This window comes from Pogona vitticeps, chromosome 9 (assembly GCF_051106095.1).
Source record: "Pogona vitticeps strain Pit_001003342236 chromosome 9, PviZW2.1, whole genome shotgun sequence".
In the NCBI taxonomy this organism is placed as follows: domain Eukaryota; kingdom Metazoa; phylum Chordata; class Lepidosauria; order Squamata; family Agamidae; genus Pogona; species Pogona vitticeps.
The window spans coordinates 11269116-11295068 of record NC_135791.1 but is presented as its reverse complement, the minus strand read 5'-3'; the positions used below and the strand labels follow the sequence as shown (position 1 = coordinate 11295068).

Genomic DNA, 25953 nt, shown 5'->3' with positions numbered 1-25953 from the left:
AATAGTCTGCTTTTCCTCACCTAAAGGCAAACACAAAGCATCTCACAATGTAAAATCAATTTCAAACATAAAAGAAGAAACACATTACAATGAGGCAAGCCACACACTCTTCCCCAGACCACAACTATTACTTCTCTGACAAGTAGGAGTAACAGACAGAGTAGCAGGAAGCTGCTTGTTCCTTGAACAGCTGTTTAGAAGAGGGAATTTGGAATGTCAAGAATGCTTTTTACTCTTCCCTTCCTTCCAGCTAATCTGCACCTACCAGCATTTCTATTTTCTATGGCTCCCTGGAAGGACAGATCCTGAAGCTGAGGCTCCAATACTTTGGCCATCTCATGAGAAGACTCCCTAGAAAAGACCCTGATGTTAGGAAAGTATGAAGGCAGGAGGAGAAGTGGACAACAGAGGACAAGATGGTTGGGCAGTGTCACCGAAGCTACCAACATGAATCTGAACAAACTCTGAGAGGCAGTGGAAGACAGGAGGGCCTGGTGTGCTCTGGTCCATGGGGTCACGAAGAGTCGGAGACGACTAAACAACTAAACAACAACAACAAAATGGCTTTTAAAGGTATGGTGTCCCAATTTGATCACTCCGCAAAGAAAAGAAGAAAGACAGCTAGGTGAGATTATAATAATCATGTGTTGTCAAATCAGTTCTGACTTACAGAGACCCTTTTCAGCGTTTTACAGGTACAGAGTAATCAGAAGTAGTTTACTATTTCCTTCTTCTGGGGGTGCCCTGGGACAGTGCAGCTTGCCCAAGGCCTCACAGACTGGACCTACTTCACAGGAACATAGCGGGTAACTGAACACCCAAACTTTGGCTCTGCAGCCAGATACCTAATCCTCTGACCTTATGTATGGGTATGATTGTTTCATTTCATTTATATACTGCCCCATTAGTGCAATACACTATTCTGGGCAATTTATAGCATATTCAGTTATAAACAACAACAATAAAATAATAAACAAACTACAAGAGGCATAGTTACAAAGGAGAAGGCAACACACAAGGCATAAAAATCAGGCAGGGGTGCCATGAAAGACTATTCTGAAGAGCACTGTTTTTAGGCACCTTTTAAAATTTGGGAGGGGGGCGACGAGGTGCAGCTCCACTGGGAGCTAGTTTCAGAGTGGTGGTGCCACAGTGAAGAAGGCCTGGCTCCTTGTGGATGAGTTCCATTATTATATATATTAAAAAGAAATAATAGAATCCTAGGTGAGAACTCCCAGAATGCAGCCCAGTGAATGCTTAATACCATGGAATGTTGACTATTATGGAGTGCCACAGGGGATAAAACTGAGCAGGTGATGGAATGGAGTCCTCTAGAAAAAGGTCTGACTAGCTGACCAAAATGGTGGAAAGGTATGTTCCCGCTTGCAAAGCTCATGGTTGTGTGATCTCTCCTTCCTGTACAGTATATGGGTGGTATTGTTTTAAATACAAAAGCAACACTACTCATAGCAGAATGATAGCCACAGAGAGAATAATAATATGCAGAACACTGTTCTGAATCTCCAAGAACACCCTGTGTAGTGCGAGAAAGATCACCAAAGAGAAAACACCAACCATTCTCCATAAAGGAAGCTCACCTGTGCCCTACCTATGTTTGCGTTCTGCCTTTGATATCTACCTGCCTCCCTTGTTCCTGGATCAAATCAGACAACGTATTTTCCCTTTTTTTATAAAAAAAGTGGTGTTTGTCCAAGTGATGAAAACAAACTTTTTTTTTATCTTAACATGATTTGCCTTACTTTCAGCATGCTTTGTTTTGCAACTGGCAAGTAAAAACAGGCTCAACTTGAAAGTCTGATTGCCGAAGTGTGTATCTCTGAGGAAATGCTGTTCTACATGGCAGGTGAATGGGCTAATGCAACACAGGGAATACGCATTTCCCTTAAAGTCTAGCTTTATTTTCTTACTCTCTGTGTCTCTTTACCCCTTCCCCTCTCCCACCCACACACCTTTCTCTCTCCTAACCCCTAGTAATCATCTTCTGTTAGCTATACCCACAGACTTCTCTCTCACACGCTTCTGATTTCAGCCCACACCGTTGCCGAGAGTCCATCCCCCACACACACCATGAGCTTTCTCCCGAAGGCAACACCAGTGTGTGCTCACCTGGTATTCATTGGGCCAAAACATGCTGACAGCCAGCTCCACTTGGTGCCACTGCCGCCCATGGGAGCCAGAGACGTTCCACACCACGCTGCCCAGCGGGCCCCCATTCACCTTCACATAGACATTCAATGTCCCAGGGCTATGTCCATCACGGCTGTACATGAAGTAGCTGAACTGGAGGCAATGGGTGTCATTCTCGCTCAGCGTCTGGAAGAGGATGTGCGCTTTCTGCCCCTGCGCATGCTGAGAAGAGTTGACCATCAGGTAGGAGCCTATGACAGAGAGAGAGAAAGGGAACAAATTGTTCATTCAGCAGGAAACCCTGGATTCAAAGGGCATGTCTTCAATAATCCCTCAGACCTTAGACTGACCCCTTTAACAAGGGAAAGAAATATCAATACAGGGAGTTTGCAGTTATTTTTTTAAGTGTCATTAATTACTTATTGTTTCAGTGGTGGTAAAGGCAAAGGTAAAGATGCCCCTTGACAATTTTTGTCCAGTCGTGTTTGACTCTAGGGGGCGGTGCTCATCCCCAATTCCAAGCCATAGAGCCAGCGTTTGTCTGAAGACAATCTTCCATGGTCACGTGGCCAGCGCGGCTTAGACACAGAATGCTGTTACCTTCCCACCGAGGTGGTCCCTAATTATCTAGTCGTATTTTGCATGCTTTTGAACCGCTAGGTTGGCGGGGGCTGGGACAAGTGACAGGCGTTCATTCCATCACGTGGATTCGATCTTACAGCTGAAGATCTACAGACCTTACAGCACAGAGGCTTCTGCGATTTAACCCGCAGTACCACCACGTCCCGTTCAGTGGTGACATATCATTAATACACCACTGAAGCATTAGGTAAAGGTAAAGGTTCCCCTTGACAATTTTTTGTCCAGTCGTGTTCGACTCTAGGGGGTGGTGCTCATCCCCGTTTCCAAGCCATAGAGCCGGCGTTTTGTCTGAAAACAATCTTCCGTGGTCACATGGCCAGTGCGACTTAGACACGGAAAGTAATGGTGATATCAGTTATTACATCACTTTTAAAAAAATAATGATGTTGGTAGCATTGGTACACAAAAACTAAAGTGCTAGTGTTGTTATTTGAAATATTGCTTTCCCAGCTCTGTTACTGATCGCGGTACATCAGCTCAGCATGTGGTGAACATTAAATCTACTGAGCCCATGCATGGAACAGAGGTCAAAAGGTGCAAGATAAATCTTACACACACATACGCACAGTTACACTGTTTACAGGTTATCTGACCCATTTTACATGTGAAGAAATATGAAGACAAAAGACAAGACTAGGATCAGTCAGTGGAGCCAAGGCACAGAATCCTTTAGTAGAAAAGATATATAAGTAATAACTAAGAGAGTGCCCTGAGCACATGCAAAGGACTTTTCCCTCCTCACTGAGCTTCTGCTACTTCCCCAGCCTATGCCACACACACACATTTTCAGAGTAACGGCATATTCCACATACAGATTAAAGGCCAAGGCAGTTGAAAGCCAATGACAACCTAAGAATAGATGCTTCCTCTGTCCTGGCAGAAAACTATCTTTGTTTTCTGTGACTCTGCTGTTGCAAAACACCTTGCAAAGAGGAGTTTTGTCTTTCTTCTTCCTTTCAACTCTTCCCTCTTCCCCACTGCCTGATGAAGGCTACACATCACAAGTCTGACCTATAACAAATTAATGTTACTAATGTTATTATGAACAGTGTTGGCAAAGCAACCAACATGAATCTGACCCAACTCCCGGGAGGCAGTGGAAGACAGGAGGGCCTGGCGTGCTCTGATCCATGAGGTCACGAAGAGTCGGACACGACTTAACGACTAAACAACAAATGTTATTATATAATAAAGGTAATATAGAGTGGAAGGAAAGCGCACCACACTCCAAGAGCAAGATAAATGGTCTACCTCAATTATGGATGCTTCATGATTTTGTACTCGACAGAGCTTGGAAAATTTACTGTTTGGACCACTGCCTCCAGAATGTCTCCTCCAGAGTAACCACTTGCTGTGCTGGCCAGAGGAGTCTGTAAGGGGAGTCTTTAAAAACAGATTGGATTGATGTGCCCTTGGCCTGTGAACTTTGCTCTTTAAATTTTGTGATGCAATTCTTAATTAAAAAAAAAAACAAAAAAAATACGAATGTGTGTATTTGAGGTTAAAATACATTTAGAAATCCATATTCTCAGATAAAATATTCATTTAGTCTACACTTAAATACACAGTTTCAGAGAAAATTGACAACTGTACACAGCTGTTGAAGTCTCTCCCTTGCCAGACGGCACATTGAGAGTAGTATTTAAATATATTCACATAAATGTTTCTTTCTTTCTTCTTTAAAAAGACAGATTATTCCATATATCTGTACCACACAGTTGCTGGGGAACATGAGCAGGTTTCAAGTTCATGTCCTGGTTGCTGGACTCTGTGAAGGGGTTGCTAACAGAACCCTGGGCAGCCATCTGACCCTAACAGGGAAGGGAGAGGGGTGAGAGGGGCTGGCAAAAGAGCTGGCTGATGAAGGTCCCCTATGAGGGGGAAAGGGCAAGACAAAGACCAGGAGAAAGGAGAAAGACCAAGAGGACTCAGAGGCTTCCTTCAGGGAAATGGAGGGAGACACCAAGACTCTGGAAGAGGAGGAAACATGTGAAGAGGATGGGAAGGCTTGGGATCCCCCTTTCAGTGCCTCAACTGAGGTGGAGGATGATTGGGAAGAGGAGCCCCAAGCTGAAGTCCACAGGCCCCACCCATTGGGTAGAGGACAGGGTTGTGGAGCCTACTGCACCTCTGACATGATCTTGACACCTGTGTCATCCAACAGGATCTGGAGAGCCCACTCCGACCCAGTTGCAGCTCTGGTCACAAAAGCAACACTGCAAGAGACAGAGGAGTCTCCAGGAGGAGGAGAGGAGAGGGCACCAGTATTTCCCACCCAGCTCTACTAGTCATCCATAAAAAGGCTCAGACCATGGTCAGGACTCATCCAACCAGACCAGGACTCTCAGCCCCCCCCCCCCGTGACCCTATAAGAGGACCCTCTTGAAAGGACATTCCCTGAGGGGTAACTGCAGGGGACTCAAGCCTTCACGAAGCTCCAGGAAGGGTTAAGGACAGTGTTGTATCTGTTTTTTGTTTGTTTGTTTGTTTGTTTGTTTGTTTCTTTGTTTGTTTCTTTGTTTGTTTGTTTGTTTGTTTGTTTGTTTGTTTGTTTGTTTGTTTGCAATAAAGTCTGTTCTTGGTCATTCTCACAACCTGGAACCCTTGGAATTATTACCAGCAAGATTCAGCAACCACCAGAGGTGATCTATCAGTGATCAAATCCTCCCATATGCATCTGGTTAAATGGTGGCCATTGCTGGAACAGAATACAATAATTGAAAGGCGTGGGGTGATGAACCTTCGGCACCATCAGGCGTTTTGGTTTGCAGCTCAACCCCAAATGGCCAATAGCAACAGAAGTCCAAAACACCTGGAGGACCAAATTGTCTCCACCCTGAGATAGGTCTAGAGATGGGAAGGCCTGGGTGGATGGGGAGAACAGAGAAAATGTGGACAAACTGTTTTTTTTCCCATTTTTCTTTTCCAAAACTTTGGTTTTTTCAAGAAAAATGAAAAAAAATACAATGATAAATAATACGTCTATGACATGGTATTCAAACTATATAACATGAAGACCTTAATGAAAGAATTCTGAGACTTTATGTATTTACATTCTTATAGGTTGTTAGTCTGATCCACAAGAACTCTCCTTACATTCACCAAAGCTAGCAGATAGGCATAGCTTGGGTTTTTTTTTAAATTATTATTCCTGACAGATGTGTGGTCAGATCCATCCTGTTAAATCATTGCTATGGAACGCTCTTGCATCCTCTAAGTATGAGTAGCAGATGCATTAGCTTCAGAAAGTCATTACAGACCTGGACTGATCCATCACCTTTTAATTAGCAAAAGGAAATTACTTGGGGTTACTGTACTTTCTCTTTTATGTCAATGAGATTTAAAAAGCCCTATTTGGGTATCCTAAAAAAGGTTTATCTGGATGCAGGATGAAGGTAAAATAGCTTTTCCTCTGTTGTTATCCTTCACATATGGAGAGTGGCAATCTGAAAAGAAAGCAGGCTCACCAGGTGATTGGAGATCCTAAACTATCTCAAATTCCTGACCACATGGAAAGCCTCCACTTGTAAACTAGGCACTGTGGACAAGGGCAGCCGATGGAGGTGAGGTTAGCCCCCTCTTCTTCACGTGAACGGTTAGATCTTTCCTGAATGCCTGAATAAAGCTATGGACTGCCCCCAATTCAAAGCACGAGGTTTTCTGGATGGTTGCACTTATCCTAGGGTGGACATTGCCACATGTGAACTCCTACATCACATGGGTTCCAAATCGTATGGAGAAATGCCACACTGGTAGCAGTGAAAAGGAGATAACAGGTCAGATGTTAAGCCATGGTTAGGAATTCTATGCATTTCTGAAATATCATGAAAGCCCAACACAAAGGTGGCCATTCATTCTGGCATAATAGCAATCTGTAGCCTTCCAGTTATTGTTGGGTTGGAATTCCCTTCATTCTTGGCCAGTATAGCTAACAGTGTGGGATGATGAATGTTGGCAGTTCAAAAACACCTGAAGGGCAACAATTTGCCTATCTCTGGGTTAGAGAGTTGGACTGGGACTTGCAGGTCCAGGAACTGGTCAAGACTGAGATCCCAAATTTATTTATTTATTCATTCATTTAACTTATATGCCGCCCACTCTACCCAAAGGATCACAATTTATGTGATCTTGAGATAACCACCTCTTTTCAGCCTGACTTTCTTTCCAAGGTTGCTGGAATGATAAGAAGTGCAGGACGAGAAGCATGTAAACTGCCTCAAGCCCACTACGATGAAAATATAATAAACAAAACTTGTCCTTCCAAAACAGATGTGTTGGTGGAATTGAATTAATCAGTTCAGTAATCATTAGAAATTTCTCTTTGCAAGGATTTGAAGACAGTGCTTCCAGGAAGCTAGCTGAAGGCAGCAGAAGGGGAAATGTTGGTATCTAGCACAGACGGCTTTTCCTGTATGTCACGAAGTCATTATTAACCAACTCGTAATCGTAAGTCTGTCTTATTGGTCACAAAGGGCCACAGGGTGGCTTGTAACATCAGAAGGAAGCGGGGAAGAGTACAAAATCAACCAGTCAAACAGATATAAAACAAAACATAAAAACTGCTATCAGATGAACAAATGTGGTCTCCAAATTTTGGGATGATTGCTAGAGCATAATCACTTATCGCTGTGTCCCATTAATAGCTGTTTCTTTCCTACAGCCTGGATTGCAAAATTAGGTGCTTGTGAATGATAGCAGCATCCTTGTTGACAGCTATCATTTGCACCAATTGAGCAAAGAAAACAAACACATGATTCTGATATCCTCCAAGTAGAATGTCTGTCTGTCTGTCTGTCTGTCTGTCTCTCTCTCTCTCTCTCACACACACACACACACACACACACACACACACATCATCATCATCATCATCATCATCATCTTTGTATAATGCCTCTGTGCAGATATATTGCTGTTTCCATCATAGCCAAACAGACCATGATAATTATTTACAACCTATCTGGAAACCTGCTAGCTGCTTCTCTTCCCCTTTTATTGCCTCGACACTCCTATCTCCACCTGGATTTAAACCATTTAATTTCCAGTTCCACTTCCTCGAATCATTTAACACCTAGTTGCTTCTGACTTTAAACTGTGCTCAGCAGGCTGTTAGGCGGTTCAGAGGCCATTAGTGTAACAAACCATTCCAGTACTTGCAGAACTTTCCATGCATCTCCACCTTACACCTTGCTACTTCCATAACTATAGAAAAACATAGCTATCAGTATCAGTAGCTAAGGAACTGAGGAAGGAAAGAATTGCTAATCAGGTAACTAGATCAGGTCTGCACCCAAGATTTCCCACAGCTCAAAGGCAAACATGATCCTTTGAGAAGCTGCCTTTTACTGAATCTGATCATTGATCTATCTAGCCCACTTTTCTCAACTCTAAATGGCAGTTGTTCTCCGGGATTTCAGACAGGATTTGTTTCCTTGCCCTTTCTGGAGATGTTGGGGATTGAATCCATGAGTCCCTGCGTAGGAAACGTGTTTTCTGCCACTGAGCCCTGCCTCTTGTAGCACCTGGTATTCCTTGGTGGTCTCCCATCCAACTACTAACCAGACCCAGTTGTACTTAGCTTCCAAAACCAGATTAAATTGGCTATGTTCGTGTAGTAATCAGTTTTCAGAGTGGCAGCTGAATCGTAAAAATCAGAGGACACCATGCTGTAGTATTATTTTGCTTTTTCAGGTTAAAAACATAATCCAAAAGTTCTCTTCCTTTTGGAGAAGATTATATGAGTTTGTGCACATATTTCACATTTCTGTCTGGCTTTTTTGTTGTTGCACAAAAATGCAGAATGTGTATATTTTGTTGTTGTTCTTATGTGCAGTTTTTCTGGGTTTGTTTTGTTTTGTTCTGCTAGTGCTGCTACTGACATGAAAAAGCGGAAGCTTTTTGACAGTTTTTTGGATGGGTTATGTTAATGTATCAAAACACCTTTTTCTTCAAGGGCAAGAAAACCTGTGTACAGTATATTCACTGAACTGCAGTCAGAGACAGAGGCAGGAACTGTTCCATTTTCTTCCAGCCACGGAGTTGCAGTAAAAAAAGATACGTAAACATTCGAACTTTCGGTCAGTAGCGCTAGGACTCTGAAACAGAAATCTAAAGCCTCAGTTATCCAAGTCTACCTTACCACATTTTAAATTCATGGAAGTCAAAGCCATTATGACAGGCAGTGGGACTTGCTGATGGTTGTAAGACCACGAAGTCCCTTGTTCAAAATTACCTAACTGGGCTGTTTATTGCCATGAAGGCTGATCAGAATTTCAGTGCTGTGAGAATATGCGAGCACATGATAGTCATGATCACCTAGGGAGCCTACACATGATCATTCTGCGTCACTTAATCAATAATATTTCTGAGAAATGTCATGCAAATTACCTTTTGGAAATAACCAACTTACCATGATGGGGAAAGTTATTGCTTTCAGCCAACTTTCAGCAGTGCCATTGTTAAGTTAGAACTGGGAAAGAGGCAGGAAAAGGGCAGGAAGCAAAATGACCAGGGAGGTAAAACTGACGCAAGGAAAGTCTACCGCTTTGGGATTTTTTCAGGAGAGAGAGAGAGAGAGAGAGAGAGAGAGAGAGAGAGAGAAGGGAAAAAAACAAGAACACGGGGCATGACAAAGTGCAGTGAAGAACCTTTGGCCATTATGCTAGAGTTCACCTTTCTTAATCTCTTACAATGATGGGTGGGGCTCACAGGAGAAATCTAAAATAGCAGGAGAACTATCTACATTTCCTATCCTTCTCTAGTATTTCTTCTCACAAGAAAAAGAATAAATTTTTAAAACCCTGAATACTTGGTCATAATCATAGCCAAGAACCCAGGGGTGTGCTGACTTCAAGACTGTCTCATCTTTGTTGTTGCTTCTGTGAGAATGCCACTATTCACTGACTAGAACAAAATGCAAATATAACATAAATAAAGAACAAGGTGCATCGAAGGACATTCTGAATTTAATAATAAGTGTTCAGATGCAGTCTGAACTTACACAAAAGTCCACGACGGGTTACACCAATCTCTCTTCATTTCAGAAGCCCAAGTGTGAGAAAGCCATTTGTTGTTAAACATCTGGGAGTAAGAGACCCTGTCAATATGTTGTAAACCATATAGAAATCCACCTAATGTACTTCCGACCATATGTGACATGCCAGCTGTCCCCAAACCAGAAGCCTCTCCCATGGACATACAACTTTGGCATGTGTCCATTTACGTCATTGCATAACTCAATGTCTAACTTCACATTCTCAGAGTGTAAAAGATCAGTATCATGCAGTTCCTGTTGCATGAGCAATTGGAGAATGGGTTGCACAAGAGGATGTACACTTGGTAGCATTACTGCTAGGACAACTACTTATATAATGTGCATTATCGTGAGGATTTTCACTTTGCTACCAGGGTTAGATGTAAGCCTGTATTGGAAACTGCAACTTTCCAAAAGGGACAATTATTCCTCTGACTGCAAACTGAGAACACAGCAGATAAAACAAAATTAGATTTATTATTTTTTAAGGGCTATCTGTCTTAATTGCCCTGGATCTTGTAATGAATAAAAATGATCCCATTTATTTAAACTGAGAATTGTTTTCTTGACAGCAGCCCTTTAAAATTTAATTGCACTTACTCATTTAATTTACATGGAGCCACATGACTATCATTTTCCAAGATTCTTCACTGGACAATTCCACTTTAACAGAATGAAAGCACTGCCCTGAAAGCAGTGCAATCAAATACTGTATCTGCAAACAAAGATATGCACTTTCTCTGCCTCCTACTGGCTGACAACAGAACCGCTGGCTATCCATTCATTCTTTCTATAAGATCCTTGTCTCCCAACTACTCTCCAGTTGTAATAAAGCTTAGAACATGGGGAAACCAACCAACTAACTGGGTGGTATAAAAAGAATAGAAAGAATAAATAAATACACAGATGTCAGTGCTTAAAGACAAAATATGTGTGTGGCTGTGCGTGCATGCTGTTGCACTACGATCCCCAATTTGAAATGCACAAATATGTGAGATGTCCCTTTAGGCACCTCTGTAGATAGCAGATTGGGGTATTCCAGAGCTTCCCAATGCATTACACCATCACTAGACTGGGCAGTGCTGCTTCCAAATTACAGATAAGAAACTAATTTGCACTGGGAGTTTAGCAGATTGTCCCAAAAGTGATACCAGCTGAGTCTACATAAAGGATTGTGGAGATTTGAGAGTCCAGTTCTGGATATGAGCACTGTCTTTCCTGTTTCCTGTTTTCAGCTGTGAAAGGGATGGTAACTTTGAAGACAGTGGTTATCCACCTCTACTTCCCTGTCAAAGTTAGATCTTTGTTGCCATCCTGAAATTCCTCTGTGTAGTCCTTCCATGAGTCCATTCTCCCACAAGGGCAAGGAACCTGTTGCATTTATATAGGACAAACCAAATATTGCATTACTAGGGTGTATGAGGATTCTTGCTGTCCATTATGCAATGGGCCATTTTGGGTCACACACTAATTCATGTGCCACAGCACACAACACTAGTAGCATAGCTGCAAATTTGGAATTCCTCCATGAGGTTTACAGAGACCACCACACAGACACAGAGAGTTTTAGACCCAGTTTGACAGGGACTTGTTTAGTTAGCCACTGTGGCAAACAGGATGGTGAACGTCACAGGCACATCATCTGATCCACGGGGGCTCCAGAGGGGCTCAGCTTTCCACAGATTAGAGAGGGATACTACCAAAGATACTACTTGTTCTGATGCTACTAAAATGGGGCCTGGAATCCAGATTGACTGGATCCAGTGGATTACTTAGCAGCTGCACCTCATGATAAAAGCTCTTCAGGCTGTTGAATTATTGACGAGCATTTCTCAAGTTTCCATTCCCTTCTAAACAAAATCTAAAATCTACAAATGACCAACACTTTTATTAGAAGCAAATGTAATTCCACAATAGTGTGGAAGCTTTTGGCTTGGTGGTGGCCAATGGGCTGCAAGCAGAGATTGTGTTTTCAGAGATTCTGTTCAACTCCAATTTTGTACATAAGCACCAACTAATGTCCTGTCAAACCTGTGCCCATTCTCTGTCTTGGGACCAAAAGTCTGGACATCTATGGTTCTCTTGTTCACCCCAATACCAAGTTTGATAATAATTCTGAAGAACTCAAAAGCTTTTCACACTGCTTATGGTCCTGCAATTGGCCCTAATCAAGGTATTGCTATTCTATGGGTCTTGTGGTTCTTTTTGTTCTTATGTACCAACACGAAAATTTTTGCTCCTGTATTCCTTTCTGACAGTCATTGACTCTGAATCAATATCCTTCTACCTTATTTAAAAGGAAAGTAGTTCTTCAGAACAGAATCCAGCCACATGCTGACTGATCTGTTGATTTTCTTTTTTTCTTCCACCCTCCAATTCATTTCTTATCCTGTGAAATTACCAATGTGCCAGCAAGGCCAGGTCTGCCTGTCCCTTCCACACCATGCCCAACAATGTAGCTTTTAGCCTCCTCCTACAACTAAATTGCAGTCAAGATTTGTCTTTTGAAAGCCATCCATTGTACAGGATAATCTACCAAAGTTTCACTCCTGAATGAATGTTCTTTCCTACTTTCAAGAACAGCTGAGGAAGAGACTCCAATTAAGTTCCTGCAGGAAACCACAAGGAGGTGGTATCCTATCTCAGCTGCAGGAAAACCAGAGCCACTTACTTACCAGTTGGTGGGTGTTTTTGGTTCAGACGGGGGATATGCAGGTGTTTCAAAGCCATGGGCTTCCTTCAGGAAATATTTGAAGGAAAAATCCTGTCTCCTTTCAAGTACTTGTAGTTATTCATATCTACAGCTTTAATTCTCTGGAGTCGTTTCTTTGGTACATTTCTTTTTCCGATTAGTGCATCCTTCTAAACTTTATAGCAGCCCGTCAAATCCAGATACTTCTATATCCTAAACCCTGGAAATGCGGGCGGGATTTTAGACTTCCATGCTTTAGACTATACCTCCCACTATGCCTTACCCATCAGCCATACTGGCTGACACCCCTGGAGTGCCAAATGTACCCCACACTGCTCAATAAAAACAGCAAGCTTATTCTCCACATAATAGACAGCGAAACAAAGGTGACAGAAGCAGCCAGCTAGAACAGCTCTTGATGATGGTTATTCTCTTGTCTGAAGTAACAGCCACAAGGAGAGCTGCTTCCAAAAAAAACCTTCCAGTCCAGGTGGAGAGACAGACAAAATGTAAATGTTTCATCCATGATACTGGTCGCCTTCCTGTAACACCTGATATAACCTGCCCCAGGATGACGCAGAAGGAGTGTTCATTTGAGGTGACAACCAGAGGAGCCCCAAAATCCATGTACTTGAAAGCATTTTGACAGTTGGGATTGAAGGATCACGTCAGGATGCCCTAGCAAACATGAAGAGCACTTTTTGCACTAGCCTACTGTGAAAACTGGCTCAGTAAAAACCTGTGGCCCTTGTCGACTGTGCAAGGTCAGGGTCCTCACCCTGAAATGAATATGAACATGAATACAAATACTGTATTGCTCTGGAACTAATCAAGCTAGACGCAGGAACACAGATTAAACCAATCTTTAAAAGAGTATTTGGCATCTAATGTCAGTACATATAAACGAGCCTTAAAAGCATAAACTGATCAAATAATAGCAATAAAGTATAATATGCATTCTGAAAAAAAATGAATTAAGATGTGAGATTAACTTGAAGAACTTGTGAAGCAGGCAACAAGTTCCATTTTTCCATGGCGTGGATTTAGTGGTCCTATAGGATATATACAGGATATAATTTGGAAAAGATCAGCCTACATCCCAATCCCAAAGGAGGGCAGTGCCAAAGAATGCTCCAACTACTGAACAACTGCACTCATTTCACACGCTAGCAAGGTTATGCTCAAAATCCTCCAAGGTAGGCTTCAGCAGCATGTTGACCGAGAACTCCCAGAAGTACAAGCTGGATTTCGAAGGGGCAGAGAAACTCGAGACCAAATTGCTAACATGCGCTGGATTATGGAGAAAGCCAGAGAGTTCCAGAAAAATATCTATTTCTGCTTCATTGACTATGCAAAAGCCTTTGACTGTGTGGACCACAACAAACTATGGCAAGTCCTTAAAAAAATGGGAGTGCCTGACCACCTTATCTATCTCCTGAGAAACCTATACATGGGACAGGAAGCAACAGTTAGAACTGGATATGGAAACACTTATTTGGTTCAAAATTGGGAAAGGAGTATGACAAGGCTCTATATTGTCCCCCGGCTTATTTAACTTATATGCAGAATACATCATGCGAAAGGCCGGACTGGAGGAATCCCAAACTGGAATTAAGATTGCTGGAAGAAATATCAACATATAAACATCATCTCCGATATGCAGATGATACCACTCTGATGGCAGAAAGTGAGGAGGAATTAAAGAACCTCTTAATGAGGGTGAAAGAGGAGAGCGAAAAAAATGGTCTGAAGCTCAACATCAAAAAAAACTAAGATCATGGCCACTGGTCCCATCACATCCTGGCAAATAGAAGGGGAAGATATGGAGGCAGTGACAGATTTTACTTTCCTGGGCTCCAGGATCAATGCAGATGGTGGCAGCAGCCATGAAATTAAAAGACGCCTGCTTCTTGGGAGGAAAGCAATGACAAACCTAGACAACATCTTTAAAAGCAGAGACATCACTTTGCCAGCAAAGGTCCGCATAGTCAAAGCTATGGTTTTTCCAGTAGTGATGTATGGAAGTGAGAGCTGGATCATAAAGCAGGCTGACCACTGAAGAATTGATCCTTTTGAATTGTGGTGCTGGAGGAGGCTCTTGAGTGTTCCCTGGACTGCAAGGAGAACAAACCTATCCGTTCTAAATGAAATCAACCCTGAGTGTTCACTGGAAGGAGTGACCATTTCATGAGAAGATAAATCTCCCTGGAAAAGACCCTGGAGAAGGGAAGAGGAGAAGGGGACAACAGAGGATGAGATGGATGGACAGTGTCATTGAACCTACCAATATATATTTGACCCAGCTCCGGGAGGCAGTGGAAGACAGGATGGCCTGGCGTACTCTGGCCCATGAGGTCACAAAGAGTCAGACACAACTTAACAACTGAACAACAACAACATATAGTAGTCTGTGCCAGTTAACAGGAATAGGACTGTGCATAGAGGAGAAGTGTTCTTAATCTCAGCTACACTCAGATATGACAAGAGGGTGTGGAAGCCCATTGACAGAAATCACAAACAAAGTGTGAATCTACTCTGCAGTGTTGTTGTTTTTTCTGAACATTAAAAGAGTTTTCCAATGTGCTAAACCTATTATGGGGCAGGGCTCGGCACCTTGGAAACCTCCTGTAAAGTTCACACCAGAATGAATTCACATCCTCTATAAAATCAGAGTCACCACCCTCCATGATCTGACCATGAAAATGACCATGTTTCCTGGGTTGGGCTTGGTCATAAGACTCCACAGAGTCTGTTTCCCGAAACTACACTCTCCTGAAACTACTGCACCATGAAGAGTTTCAACAATTACAGATTTTCCCCATACCTGTGTTCCCCCATTGCATTATAGACATGTAATGACACTGCTTCATGCAGCGCAACATAATTATCTTATAGCGGGAATTTTCGTGGGCACAGCTTTTCTCTCTCTGCATGCAACTTCATCTTCTGCACAGCTGCTAACAGTACAGAACCCTATTCCCTTCGACTATCCTAATGGAGAAAGTTGTACCCAAATGCCTTCTCCTTCTCAGGAAGCTAATTAAAGTCATAAAAGTCTCCACCAGAGGATTTCTCAAAGGGGTGGGCAACCTGGCAAAAGTTTACCTGGGGGCCTTAATTAGCAAAGCAAGCTTGTCTATTCAAGGTTGCTTACATCCAGAGCCATTTTTCAAATATCACTCCATGTGGAGGCAGCTATTGTGCTGGGTAATAAAGCTTCCATTTGACTAAATGCAGCCATGTAAAATAGCTACTCTCACTCTGGCACCTTCCAGGTATGGTAGACTAGATCTCCTATAATGCACATTTAATGGCCATGGTGGCTGACAATGAAAGGAATTGAAATTTAATGGGTCCAGAGAGTACCCACATTGTAAAGACTGGTATAGGACATCATTGCCAAAGCAAATTCAAGCATATGCAGCAGACCTGGGCAAAGTGTGGCCCGAGGGCCAGGTACGGCCTGCGAGCCGCTCCTGTCCAGCCTGCGGACAGTTTTGAACATCAAAAGCATTTATAGCTTTTTGTCTAAAGTTGATCAGTTGCTTATCTTTAACATACCACAAAAAACCTCTTTAGTATTTGTGAAGATTAACAAGTTTAAAATAAAAACAATCATAACATCACTGTTTCTTTTTTTTTTTTTTTTTAAGTAAAGTTGGTTCGGCCCCTGAACACAGTTCAGATTTTTCATGTGGCCCCCCTATAGAAATTAATTGCCCACCCCGATACACAGTATAGTTGGAAATTACACTGCCATAGACAAGACTACATCGCAGAGCAAACCCTGTACAGACATCTCTCAGAAAGGCCTTGAGGAAGTACATTTTAATTCCATCCGCCTAATGGGTAAAATATGAGATCAGTCCCTGCCTTAAAAAAACACCTTAAGGTTGCAAAGATGATGTTACTAAACATGATTTATTATTCTTTATATTTCTGTCATGACTTTCTCCAATAAAGAAACCCCCAAATAAATGATTCTCCTTTTCCCCACTTTATGCTCCCAGCAAGCCTATGAGGAAAGTCAGGCTGGGATAAAAATGATGGCTCCCAAGGGCTAGCAAGTGAATTTCACAGCTGAGTAAGCATTCCATCCCAGATCTCCTGAGTTCTCATCTGACAGTCTAACAATTCACCACGTAAGTTCTCTGCACGTGATGTTAATTCAACGTCAGCTCAGCTCTGTGCTTGACGTTTACTACCCATGCATCCTGGATCAGAGCCTAAAAAGTCCCCCCCCCCCAATGACAAATCCCAAAATCCCTAGCCAGCATGGTCACTTGATTGGAATTGTTGTCAGAAAAGTAACTTTTCCAAGCTCCCCCTCCATCTGAGACCATAAAAATGGAAAGTGTTTCTGTGTGCACGACATTTATGCTGGATGGATGGCAGGGTTATACAGCAGCTGCCTCCCTCTGCACCTTAGTCTTCATGTGTCCATAACGCCCCCCACCGGACTCCATCAATAACCAGCAATACTGTGTTTAGCAGAGGTAAACTGCCTTTTTAGTGCTCCTTTTCTGCCACCAAAATCTAGCCACTTTGCAGAGTAGAAGAGGGCCTGCTTGATACACTTACCCACCCTGCCTCCAGCCAGCCATTCTGTTTGGAACAGAGGAAGACAGATGCCCTTCCATTGGTGCATTTGCACAGTTGCCCACTTAGCTTTCACCCATAGATTCTCCCCTTGTTTTACTCTCTCTTTTCTTCTCCCTACCCTCACATGTCATACTTTAACCTTGACACTGCAAGCCAGGCGGCAGAACTCCAGTATTTAGTATAGTGTCACTTTTTGCATGCCTCTCTTTGCAACATGCAGAGAACTCTCAGATCTGATGGCCGGCTGCATGGCAATTCTCTCATTTGTCTAGGAAAAGCAGAATAGATCAGTTTATATCACAACGTGTAAATGTAAAATTCCCCTAATATCTCTACAAACCTGGGTGCTTTTGAATCATAATGGTACCCACAAAGAACACCTAAGAACGGTTCTCCACGCAACTAGTGGTAAATGACTGCAAAACTGACAGGATGAGCAAAGATCTCTAGCCAAACGAAGAATTGCTCTTGACTCTAATGAGTGCAGGAGAAAGAAAGTTGACAATAAGGAAGGTTGCCAGAAATAATACAGTTTTTATATAATTTAATAATTCTATTTCTGCATTCAATGATCTTCATTCGAAGGTTGGGAACCTATAGACCTCAGGAAACCTATAGGTATAGCTGGACTACAAAATCCATCAGCACTCTGGGAGTTGTAGTCCAACATATGGAAGGCCACTGATTCCTCATTCTTATGCCTGACTTCCTCTCATTTACGTTTTACTAACACACACACACACACACACTCTCTCTCTTTCTTCCCACTTGCATTGGCATTTTGATCTTTGATTCCTCTTCAACTCTACCGTCATCCTTTTCCCTTTTCTTCCTTGTTTTCTTTCTTTCTTTCTTTTCTTGCATTCTTTCTGCAGTATGTTACCACTTGGCAAATGCCCATGATAGATCTCAACAGCATCAAGGTTAGGTGTGTGGAAGGCATAAGAGAGGTCCATCCAGGAAAAGCAACAAAGGCTCAGCATCACTAGCAGGCAGAAAAGTCTCCAAGCAACAACAGCAATGTGTCTGCGGACGGATCTCATGTAGCCTGTCAGTTCCAGAAGGTTTAAATTAGTGATGTTGCTGGACTGCATGTTTCCTGTCTTAGAAATGTAAATCTCAGTGGCTCATATTCTCACTTGAAATAGTAAGATTTTAATCCATGCCAGAGAAGAACTTAAGCCTGCTTTTTCTGCTTTCTTACATCTGTAAGTACTACTGGGAAATCTACATTTCCCAGTGCTCCTGGCAGCTGGCTCAAAGCTGTAGTAACTTATCAGGGAGAACAAAGACAGAAAGGAAGAGAGAACATTCCCTTCCCCCTTTTTCAGCACCATTGGAAAGACAAGCCGGACTAGCCTGCAGAAAAGAACAGGACAGAGGGCCCTTGGGAGGAATAAAAGAGGGTTCAGACTTGATCCGGAGGGCAACAAAGAGTCTGATTTTAGCGCAGCATTAAATTTTCCAAACTCAGTTCTGAGGTCATGGACAAAAGCATCTTCCCTGTCATTTAAAACAAAACAAAAAGGGAAGGGGGAAAGGGATTTTGAGCAAGATGGTTGTATATGGGTGTCGATATACAGTACACAGATTAGGGATATGAAGAAATCCTGTTAAAATATCCATTCTTGACAAAATAGATTGTCTAAATACACTGGGACAGACTACCCAGGGTTCAACCATCCCTGTAAAGAGATCCTACATCCAGCACAAGAATGTGCAAAGTCCTTTTCAGCGAATTTCTGAAGACTGTGCAAAAAATCTCCAAACAAGACTAGTCTCTTTTCTTTTTGCGAACCAAAGGAAACACACCAAGCAAGAAAAGGAGTGCCTGTTTTTATCAAAAACATGGAGGCAACTCCATCAGATGCTTCTCTTTTTTTGGAAAAAAAAACCACAGCAAGGTAGTAGCAATTGCAATTTAGCTGTGCAATTACCTAAATTGTCCTATTTGCAAAAAATAAAAACGAAAACAAATCATTAGTGCAAATTTAAAAACTTTTCCATGCCAGATAACTTTTCCTTGCCATCATGCAAGTAAACAGGACTTGTTTGTAGTCTCTCATTCTCTAGAAAGGCAGGAATTCAAATCTTTGGGACACATCCATGAAATCGATCAATAAGGCACCTGGAAGAAAAACTTTAAAAAGCAGAGTGTGACGGCTGTGCTGCATTAGGATGAAATCCAATCTGAGAGTGTCAACAGAATTCATAGATTAAGAGATGGATGCATTTAAGTGGTAAATGAACCAAACTCCCCAACCACCACTGTTATAGTACAAATTCCTTCAGGCAAAACCTACAAGGATTCCTTGCTTAACGGTCAAGCATTGCATGAAGGCAAGAAAGCTTCTTAGGAGAAGTTCAGTAGAGACAAAAACAGAAAGAGAGGAGGGAGAGAGACACACTGAAGACATCCATCTTTGCTGCTGCTTCCAATCAAGCTGGCCCATAGGGCTGCAGGGTAAAATTGGAACAATACAGAAGGCTGAAACAAGTAAAAAGCAAACGACAGAGAAGTGAAATATTCAGAAATGTCCAGTTTGCCTTTAACTTTCCTTCAAGGACTGTGGCAGGCGGTCACCTTGCATTCACTTCAGGAAATGCACACAGGCTGTGGCGTTCCCCAAGCTTTTACTTCACGTTTGTGACTAATGTTTTGAAGGAAGGTCTAGCTGACAGGAACTATGCCACCACCTGCTAAGAATAAGAAAATGGCGTCCAAGGGTCCCAAAAGCAATTATTTCCATTGGCTTGCCTCTTTTATTCGGAGCGCAAAACAACCACTCATTACCCAGGCTATGAATTTCTTCCTTAAAGTTGCAATTTAATTCTGTTAAAATTCACAGGTCCAAACCGAAGAATTAATTCTACCAATGCCTTCCCTGCTATTAAATAAATTGAGGAAATTATCTCAGGCAAGTGGATTTTTAGTACCATAATTTATGGTTATCAATTTAATCATTATTTAATTTATTACATAAATACAATCCAGCAAGTTTATTCCATCCTCAGCCCTGTGAAAGTTTTAGCATCTATTTCAGAAAGCATCAAACATACCTTCCAGTTAGAACCCCAGTCCATGGTATGACACCACAATTAAAAAAGGGGTTGAAAATAAAACAGCCAACATTATAATGCCATTGTAGAAAATGCTGGTAAGGCCGAACCTGGCGTATTGAGTAAAGTTCTGGTCACCACACCTCAAAAAAGACACAGTGGAACTGGAAAGCTGCAGAAGAGAGCGACTAAAATGATGACTGGGCTGGGGCGCCTCTCTTATGAAGAAAGGCTACAGCGTTTGGGACTCTTTAGAGAAAAGGCGTCTGAAGGGGGACATGATTGAGACCTATAAAATTATGCAGGGGGTGGATAAAGTGGATAGAGGAAAGCTCTTTTCCCTCTCACACAATACTAAAACATGAGGACATCCTCTCCAATTGAGTGTCGGGAGAGTTAGAAGAGACAAAAGAAAATATTTCTTGACCCAGCGTGTTGTTAGTCTGTGGAATTCCTTGCCACAGGATGTGGTGATGGCATCTGGCCTAGATGCCTTTAAAAGGGTATCGAACAGATTTCTGGAGGAAAAGTCCATTGCAGGTTACAAGCCATGATGGGGATGTATCATCTCCAGGCTTAAAAGGAAGGTACCTCCAAATGCCAAATGCAGGGGAGGAGGATCAGGAGACAGGCATCTAATGGTCTCGTGGGCTACCACAGGCCTCTGGTGGGGCCACTGTGAGATACAGGAAATGGACTAGATGGACCCTCGGCCTGATCCAGCAGGGTTCTTCTTACGTCCTTATGTTCTTAATTTTGTAGCTCTCTCCTTCTACCTTATGATGCATGCAACAGAGCTTCCAGTCTCTGATTAACATATTTTTGTATTCTGCTGTTATGTGCCATAAAGTTGCCTCACACTTATATCAACTTTAATAGGGTTTTAAATGCATGTGAGTAATTCTAAGAGTGATTTACCACTCATTTACCATTGAGTTTCAATGGCCGAATGGGGATTTGAACCCAGGTCTTCTGAGTCCTAGTCTGACTACACTTGTACTAACAGAGAGATATATTACCTTAGATATACTTTTAAAGTCCTCAGGTTAATCACAGAGCTCCCTCAATTTTCCAGTGCTGGTGGAAAGAATGGGGACTGCTCTGAAACCATGGGTTCCCAACTTTGGCAATGTTCTTGGGCTACAACTCCCAGAAATCCTGCCCAGCACAGCCCATGACAAAGGCTTCTGGGAGTTTTAGTCCATGAACATCTAGGGACCCAAGATTGGGAACCACTGCTGTAAACCATGTCACTTTGGCCCTTATCCAAAGACGTAGTGCCCTGGGTCTTGCCTGCCCATCCCACAGAAGGGGGGAAATGGACTTGCTAGTTCCTCCCTCCCACATTGAAGCCACACTGGAAGAATTTCATTGAGGAGAAATGATAACCCTGGTGACACAGCTGGCTGAGGAGAAAGTCCATTCATAAGTATGACTTCCTTTGACTGTTCACCCTCTCAGTACACACTGAGGCCAGTTTTCACTGACACTGGGAACAGGAAGGGTTTACTTTCTGTTTCCTAAAGCTGACCTTCCCAAATGAAGAATTAAGGTGGAGGGGTGTGTGTGTATGATCTGACAGCCCAAATTCCTTACTTACCGTCTCCTTTGAACAGATAGCACAGACATTCAACTAACTGGTTCAGCCCACAGGGCAACTGATTTTATGAATATATTGGTGTATTATGCTCACCTATGGCCCTAGCAACAGAACTGTATAGGCAGATGAGAGGCATACAGACAGCCATTTATCCAAAGTTTGTGAGTAGCACATCAGAACATGGTAGTAGGCATCCTTCAGTCTGGAAAAATTATGGTAGCGTGCTCTGTATGGATGACTTGGAACAGCGTCCAGTGTGGCTGAGAAGGCCAATTCGAGAGTGACCATCCCTTCCACACTGAAGACAGATACAATCTGTTCCCTGTCCAGCTCCCTGATTTTGCTTGTTTCAGGACTGTCTCTTTACTTTGTTCTGCTGGACAGGGGTCTCTTCAAATTGGGAGAGGCCGTGATGCAACGCCTGCCTCCAAGCTGAACACTCAGACGTCAAGGTTTCCCATCTGTGGAGGTCCATTCCTAAGGCCTTCAGATCCCGCTTGCAGATATCCTTGTGTCACAGCTGTGGTCTCCCTCTGGGGCGATTTCCCTGTACTAATTCTCCATACAGGAGATCTTTTGGAATCCAACCATCAGCCATTTTCACGACATGCCCTAACCAACGTAGATGTCGCTGTTTCAGAGGCACTATCAAAATGCTACATTCAGCATGTGATCAACTCATAGGTTTAGGACAGGTAGCCTCATGCAGACTACCCAGCTGTTTTTATATTTCCAACCTCCCCCATGGTCCCGTTTGTCGCCACTTACAGAAGTCTGTGGCTCTTCTGAAAGAAGCTATTTCCTCCCTCCCTTCAGGAGAAGAAGCAGCCATTTTGTCCTGCCAAGCTTCAGAACTCTCTTATGAGTGAGGACACCACGGGAACCTCCTACACCATAAACAGCTGTTATGTGTCCCCAAAACACTTATGACGACTCTATGAAATAGCGACAGAACCTGTCACTAACAACTCTGCTCAAGTCTTGCAAACTCAAGGTTGCGACTTCCTTCACTGAGTCAATCCATTCAAAATTTGGTTTTCCTTTTTTCTTCCCACCTCCAACCTTCCCTAGTATTGTTTTTAAAAAAAGAGTCTTGATGAATGTTTCAGTTTGGCTGAAGTTTCTTCTGCGTATCCTCACTAATTTTTGGAACACCTGTTAATACTGAACCAAATATATATTACATTGTGAATGATGGTATGAAAAATACCCATTGGACCAATTTAATCACCCACCAAATGTGGGTCAGAAAAGAAAGATACTGAATACTGACATGAGGCTGGACATTCTTTTGTTTTAAGCTTTAAACATGCTGAGAAAGTAATGTTCAGCACCAGCTGAAAACTAATTGTGTTTAAAAATATGCTACACACACACACACACACACACACAGAGAGAGAGAGAGAGAGAGAGAGAGAGAGAGAGAGAGAGAGAGAGAGAGAGAGAGAGAGACAAAAGTTTTGCTTTAAAAGACTTTAATGCACATTATTTTACTCATTACTTAAATATCTGGAAAATACAAGAGACGCTCAGACTGGTGCCATTAAAAACAAACAAAAACAGCTTCGGGGGAGAGATGGGGGTAATACGAATATCTCCCCACTGGTGCAGATAATGAGGGTCCGGCCCCTTGGGGCCAGACCGACCACTCGCAATTTTGCCTGCTGTCCCTTCCTATCACTCCGTTGCTCGCAATAGATTAGCCACTCCCAGCAGAAGGCGGGATGACGAACCTCTCTGCCAGGTCACAGAGTGGCTAGTCCATCGCAAGCTCCGGAGCGATAGGAAGGCTCCTAGGAGCTCGTGACAGTGTCGAAGTCGCGAGTGGTCAGTCTGGCCCCAGGCGCCTGGACCCTCGTTATCTGCATCTGTGGGGGATATTCCTATATGAATACAAATACCCCCATCTCTACAGTGGGGTCTTGAGAACTTAATCCGTATTGGAAGGCGGTTCTCAAGTCAAAACGTTCTCAGGTCAAATCTGCATTTCCCATAGGAATGCATTGAAAACCATTTGATCCGTATCTGCTCTTTTCCGTCCATAGAAACTAATGGGAAGCTGCTATTCCGCCTTTGACCACTAGAGGAGGATATTTTGTTTCTTTTTTTCTTAGGTCAAGAAAGGTTCAGGGAAGGCAGGGAAAATACAGTCCAGGCAGTACCAGGCAGTCTGAAGACTGTCTCCCAATCCACTCTCTAAACGCTGGGAGGAGTGAGGAAGCAGACAGGCACCCTTTTCACTGGCCAACAGTTAACTGAAAGTTCACATTTTGCACTTTCCCTGCCTCCCACGTGGTTTTTTTTTCAGTTCTTAACTCAAATCTAAGTACTTAAGTCAAGTCAATATTTTCCTATGAGAGTGGTTCTTAAGTCAAAATGTTCTTAACTCGAGCCGTTCTTAAGTCAAGACCCCACTGTACTTCTGAATGTTTGAGATGATGTTGCAGCCAGGCTACTACTGCCTGAAAGCAATGTATCCTTAAGTGAATCAAAGTGCTGCAACACCAGAGCTCAGAAAAGTTACTTTTGAGGAAACATCAGTGGGTCCAAAATGCTGCAGCCAAATTGCTAACTGGGGTTGGTTACAGGGATGCCTGTGACCAGCTCCAGCGGCTGCCCATCCACTTCCAGGCAGAACCCGGAGTGTTGATTTTAACCCAAATGGCTTGGGACCAAGCTATAGCAGGGACCACATCCCCCTTTATGAGCCTGCTTGGGTGTTAAGTTCATTAGGAAAGGCCTTTCTCTCAGTCCCACCACTTTCACAGGTGCGTTTAGTGAGGACCTGGGAGAGGGCCTTTTTTGTTGTTGCTCCTTGACTTTGGAACCCCCTCCCACAGGGGCAAAAAACTTTCTCTTCAGGCAAGCTTTCCCTCTGACTGGCTCCATGAATGGGGCTTTTTAATGGATTATTGTACCTCACGGCTTTGTATGTGTTTGGTGTTGCTTATCTTTTTAGTATTCGTTTGATCCTTTTTCACATTTGTGTGCTCACTGCTGTTAGTTTTAATATTGTCTTTTGACAATGCAAGCTGCCTTGAGTCCTCTTTAAGGAGAAAGGTGGGCTAAAAATATTCTAAATAAATAAAATATGTAACAAAAAAAATTCTCACAGATCAGCATGGGAGATACAATCCGAAAATGCATTTTGCTTGTTTGTTTGTTGTTTGCAACGTATATATTGACTCATGAGCAGTTTACAACATAATTATGCAAGGAACATTTTGCCGTCCAGTGAGCTGGGCACTCAGTTTACTGACCTCAGAAGGATGGAAGGTTGAGTCAGCCTTGAACCAGCTAGCTGCACCCCTCATATGTGCCATCATATTATCTCAGTAGAGATGACGTGGACTTTTGCCATAAAATATAGCTTTAAAAAAATGGCACAACAAAGAATTGGTCAATTAAGAAATCTATTTGATGTCCAGGATTTTAGTGGTGTATCTATGTTTTGTTCCTGAGCACAAACAGCCAATAATTTTTCCAATACTGCAGTTTTTATCAGGAGAATTGCTTACAGGTCTCTTCTATCAGTAAAGGGGGGGGGGAGTAATATCAGAAGTGCCATTCATAACTTGAATGGCAACGCGCGGAGAATCCTGTCTTGTTTTCTGGGAGAAGACAAAGGAAGACAGACCAGAAAGTAAGGAAATTAATGAGGATGTTCAGCCCAAGCCAAATCCACTTCCAAGAAAACAGAAGGGATGAGGCAAGTTGATTCTTTAATCAAACTGTAATTCCAATATAACTCATGTCCAGTGGAAGAAAAATGTCCCTCTTCCCAAGCATGATTGCCAGAAAGCCGCTGTAGAACAAATCTCTTGCAATTCCACAAAGAGCTGCTGTGAAAATCCTCCACTGAGTCAGTTCACAAGGTCGTCCCTTCCATGGCCGTTTGAAAAGAGTCAGCCAAGCCAAAAGTGCTCCTGGCAATAGGACCGCACAAGGACTCTGGCTATGTCACCAAAGCTCAAGGGAAATGGGTCAGGAGGGCAGCAGGTCCTTCTGACAAGGCCAGCAGACGATGGAGGAAGGCACACGGCTCGAGTGGAGAGCAAGGTTTGGAGCTGACAGGCAGGGTCCGTACAAGGGGAAACCAAGCCAGGACCTGCAAGACAGCCAAGTGTGCTCTCACGCAAACATCCTCCCTTCAGTCACCGAGAATAAATCGCCATCTCT

At 42.9% G+C, this 25953-nt stretch overlaps 1 protein-coding gene across 8 annotated transcripts in view; it reads right to left on the bottom strand.

The window, feature by feature from the left end:
* The window catches only part of PTPRU (protein tyrosine phosphatase receptor type U), a 464942-nt gene that overhangs the window by 248964 nt on the left and 190025 nt on the right, over positions 1 to 25953 (bottom strand). For all 8 annotated transcript variants that reach the window (XM_072979748.2, XM_072979749.2, XM_072979750.2 and 5 more), the window contains exon 3: positions 2128 to 2399. In XM_072979748.2, the coding sequence (XP_072835849.2) occupies positions 2128 to 2399 (272 nt within the window). The remainder of the gene's footprint in view (positions 1 to 2127; positions 2400 to 25953) is intronic.